Source organism: Monopterus albus, unplaced genomic scaffold (assembly GCF_001952655.1).
Source record: "Monopterus albus unplaced genomic scaffold, M_albus_1.0 scaffold1.1, whole genome shotgun sequence".
Lineage (NCBI taxonomy): Eukaryota > Metazoa > Chordata > Actinopteri > Synbranchiformes > Synbranchidae > Monopterus > Monopterus albus.
Genome location: NW_018127881.1, coordinates 2,387,021 through 2,391,518, shown reverse-complemented (window position 1 = coordinate 2,391,518; position 4,498 = coordinate 2,387,021). Strand labels below are relative to the sequence as shown.

General features: G+C 40.8%; 1 protein-coding gene across 3 annotated transcripts in view; it reads right to left on the bottom strand.

Moving 5' to 3' along the window:
- tox2 (TOX high mobility group box family member 2) overlaps positions 1-4,498 on the bottom strand; it is an 89,895-nt gene that overhangs the window by 56,320 nt on the left and 29,077 nt on the right. For all 3 annotated transcript variants that reach the window (XM_020617428.1, XM_020617582.1, XM_020617507.1), the window contains exon 2: positions 1,954-2,046. In XM_020617428.1, coding sequence (XP_020473084.1) covers positions 1,954-2,046 — 93 coding nt within the window. The remainder of the gene's footprint in view (positions 1-1,953; positions 2,047-4,498) is intronic.

Sequence of the window (4,498 nt, the reverse complement as noted above, 5' to 3'; positions counted from 1 at the left end):
CAGAGATAGAGATCAGGAGAAAATAAAAGGGGTGTGCAGTGGAAGGAAGAGGGGAGGAAAGAGAGGATGGGTGAGAAGAGCTGGGAGGGGGGGCAGAGACCTACTGCACCTTGACACTTGCTCTCACCACAGCACCTGATAAGTGCAATGGAAAAACGTCTGGTTTCCTCCTGCATGTTAAGTGGTTTATATTCTCCTCCTCTCCATGCAGCCTGTAGCTACAGTTTGCTACTGTACTGATGCTACACCCAGGTAATAACAGACAAAAGGAAATGGCAGAAAACCAGAGAGTGAGGCAGAAAATAGCACATACAGTATTGTCTTCTTCGCATTGTGTTTTTTGATAAATACTAATCTACACACGAGATGTAAACTTGAAGTTACTAGACAGCCAAACAGTTAGGCAATTTAGAAATGTTCTCTCCCTTACATTGTTTATCATTTTTCCATGGCCCTCTTCATTCTATAAACAACTTCTGCATAGAGATTTAGATGGAGTTTAATTTGCACAACAGAGGTTCAGATAAAAGTGGATATATATCTTTACTACCTCATGCATGTTCTTGACAAGGAACTCATTCCCATGATTTGTAAGTCAGTCTCTCCACAGAACAGCATTAACAATATTCACTTTAGATAACGTATGATTCCAGGCCCTGGGAGAGGATGGGTTTCTTAGAAATGCTTTGTTAGCACTCTCTCCCCCTTGATAAATGATTTAGGACATGTGGCCTGAGACATCAATACAATCTCTGTTGTAATTAAAAAAGGTGCGCACCAACAATATTACACAGCTTTCGCTTTGTCTGTCTCTCCCTCACTCTCCCTCACTCACCCACTCTTCCTCTTGTTCAGCCCTGGAGCAGTGAAGAGATAATTCAAAAAGCACTTGCATGGAGTGAAACATGAAAAAGGGAGACATATGAAATTAAATTCTTTTTTTTTTTTTTGCTCTATTGTTCTTTCATTTTCTCTCCTTTGTTACATAAATGCATAAAGGCAAAGGAAGCTAGATTCTAATTATGATTTTCACAATACTAAAAGATTTCTTTTTTTTTAATGAAAAAGGTTTCACAAACAGAGTAAGCTTACTGTTCCAGCACTTTGTCAAAGTCAAAGTACTGCAAGTGCTGGATCACTAAACCTCAATAAACTTTATCTTGTACTTTTTCCAAATGTCCTCAGTTATATAATAAAATAATTGAAATTGGACTTTGATGTTCTAATACAGCTGTTTTACAACAAAAGATGTAGCAAACAGAGAAAATCTCAAAAATATTTTAATATTTCACATTTAACTGACTTTCACTTTTCCCTTTTTTTCAACATAAAACAAGTCAGAAGCAGAAGAATTATATCTAGAAACCCACCACAAACCCCTTTTTTTTCTCTGTGAACCCAAATACAGTAGGAGGCAGTTGGTTGGCCTTTCGGCTGCGACAACATGCTTCTGTGAGAAGCTATCTAGCAGATACCACACAAACCACCGAGTCATTTGGGTGCGTGATTGGGAGCTTTGTGGAGGCCAGTGCTGATTTGGGAATGGGGAAGTGAGCAGGTCTATCACAGTGAGTGTGGGAAGAGCCCATAGGGTGAGCGGTAGTGGTGATGAATGGTGAAATGTGGAGTTAAAGAATAAGAAAGATGTGAAGGTACGTGAAGGTAGTTTAGATGGAGATAGTACAGATATTGGTTATTATCTTTATCAGTTGTTCCTATGTGTAGTTTTTATCACAGGAAGTCGCAGCTACAAGATGTATGAGGTATGTCAAAGTCTGCATTGCTCCAGTCTAGTGTTTTGACTGTCTTGCCTTGCAAATGGGGGAAGGGCTTCTTTTGTGGCTTTCACCGGATGGTTAAGGGTTAAATATGGCAGAGGGTATGCTGGTAAATGTGGGTATGAATGAGAGTAAAGGGTGAGGGGGCATGGGTGACAGGGGTGAGAAGTCTTACCCCAGTAGAGGGCAGTCTCTTGCCGTCAGGGTTTGGGCGCATGGGCAAGGAACTGTAGAGCCTCACACCTCGATCTGCAGCACCGTATCTGCTCTGGAAGAGGAGACAGAGAGATTTTAAGTAACCTCAAACACTGCGCCATAATAAAACCTCAAAGAAAGGATTTGCATTTGTTAGACAAGTTATCTAAGTTTTATTTTCCCATCCAAATTCAGCAATCATACAGCATAGCCACCTACATTCTGTAGTTCTTTTTCTGTGTACCGGTGTTTACCAGTTTTATACATTTCAGTCACAAAGCCTGCACACTGGCTGCCATGTTGAGTCACATCAGCTCATAGTGATGTACCACACATAATAACTGGGTAAGGCTGGCTCACCGGCAGCACTAATGGAACTAAGTTGTTGTGTTTGGGAGCCAGCGTTACTGCCCTCCGCTCTACTCTACTGGTGCCATTTTTCTATACATTACACAGCTGATAATTAGAGTATAGCAGTTTTCTAAGCCTTCCAGCTCCTCCCCGTGCTTCCCCATGTGGGTTTCAGCTGTATGACACAACCTCAAGGAGTGGTGGCAAAGCCCTCAGTAGTCGGGAAGTTAATAATTCACAAGTTGTCCTTGGCAGCACATTTCAGTCGAGTTCACATCTTGTCCCACAGCCACAGCGGGGGGTACATCCCAGGTCTCGCTTCAAATCTCACTTTCTCTATCTCACTCCTTCTCTTTGTCTCTCTAAATGTCTCACTCTCAAAAATTTGCCTTACTTCACCTCTGTGACTCCTTGATATTGAGTCACTGAGTCTCTTCAGTAACGTGATCAGCAGCTTGCATGTTGTTGGTGTTGTGATTTGTACAACAGTGATAACCTACTGTAGTGTGTTATGTGTGTTCATTGATAAAACAATCTCCTTTTATTTCTGGTATTGGTAACTGATTTCTCATAACTAAAAAGATAAAACATTAATTTATGTTTAAAACTGGCTGTGGCTGCTGCCTGCGATGTATAGTGGTTGATGGCTTTGCTGCACTTGATCCACGCAGTCTGCTAATGAGGATGTGATATAGACTAATGAGGGAGAAAACTTGCACAGTGCACCAATTTATTATACTGTAAATACAACATTATCTTTCTCACACACTTATCAATTTGCTTTCTTTGCTCCCCTTCTTCTTTTTAACATTCATTGTCACTTCACCAAACATGCAAAGTAATTCACACTCCTACAAGCATGCAAAATACAGACATGTAATCTCACACACACACACACACACACACACACACACACACACACACACACACACACACACACACACAAATAGAGGGCAGGGATTTAGATTTCTGTGCAGTAAGACAACAAAACATCCCTGAATGAACTAAACTGGTGCCTCCTTTCATTATTAGTCACTCACATGGAACAGTCAAACATGCGTTCAATGTACACACGAGCATAGAAAGCCTCAGCTTTTACAGTGAAACTACAATAAACACATACTGTATGTGCAGATTGAGTTTTTGAGTCTAAATGCATAGTGACTGCAATGAAGTGAAACCCACAAGACATATATAGTATGTATATATAAAAGCTTATGTAACATAGCATGTATGAAAGTTATTCAGGAAATTTTGGGTTCAAAAAGCATTATTTATACACTGTGAGTAGTGTTCTATGCAGAGAAGTATATGCATTAACAGTATGCTGATCTAATAGGCCTATCACTGATCACAGTCCAGGCAATCCCCCGAGGCAGAGTGAGAGTGTTTAAGATTTTGATTTCCTGTGTTCATTATGAAAGGTGAAAACAGATGAGTAGACAGCAGAGGCCATCTTGTCGATAGGGTTTGCATAATGATGACACAGCATTATTAAAAAGAAGGCTTATTTACAACTTTCCTCATTGCTGCACCTCCTTGAAAACCAGCACTTTAAAAAGTACTCATACTTTCCCCATATTCAAAATTGACATACAGTAGATTTTATTATTGTGATTTACAATAATTACATGTATTCTTTACAGTGATTAGTTATTTGATGTGAAACATGACTCTAAGCCAAAATCAGCAACAACCCAGTAGGTTGTGTCTTGTACACTGTCTAGTCAGAACTCTTTTTCTTTCTACTTTTCAGAGGAGCTACTGTACACTAACTGCATCTCTCAATGGAGACTTTTTCTGTCGTGGCTTGTTAGGTAGCTTGCCAGCATTGCCACCAAATAAATGCCTTACAGAATAGCTGCTTTGGCCGGCGAAGGAGCCACAGTAAGTGAATGTTTGATATTTCTCCAGTGTGCCAAGCTAATCTGGCCCTGTGGCATGCCATTACGGGGCTAATAACAGCTGTCTGCAGCCTGGAGGGGACACAAGCAGGTCTGGCTGCACTAACTGGCCCTGACAGACTCATTAGGATTGCTGGCACCCAGAACAGCAACAGCCAAACTCTTCACATTTCCTTGCTGGTTCACAACATTTTGCAAGTGCAAGAAGCATTGTTCTCTACACCTGTTGTCTGACACTTTTGTTTTCTAGCCCTCACTTCAGACGCTCTT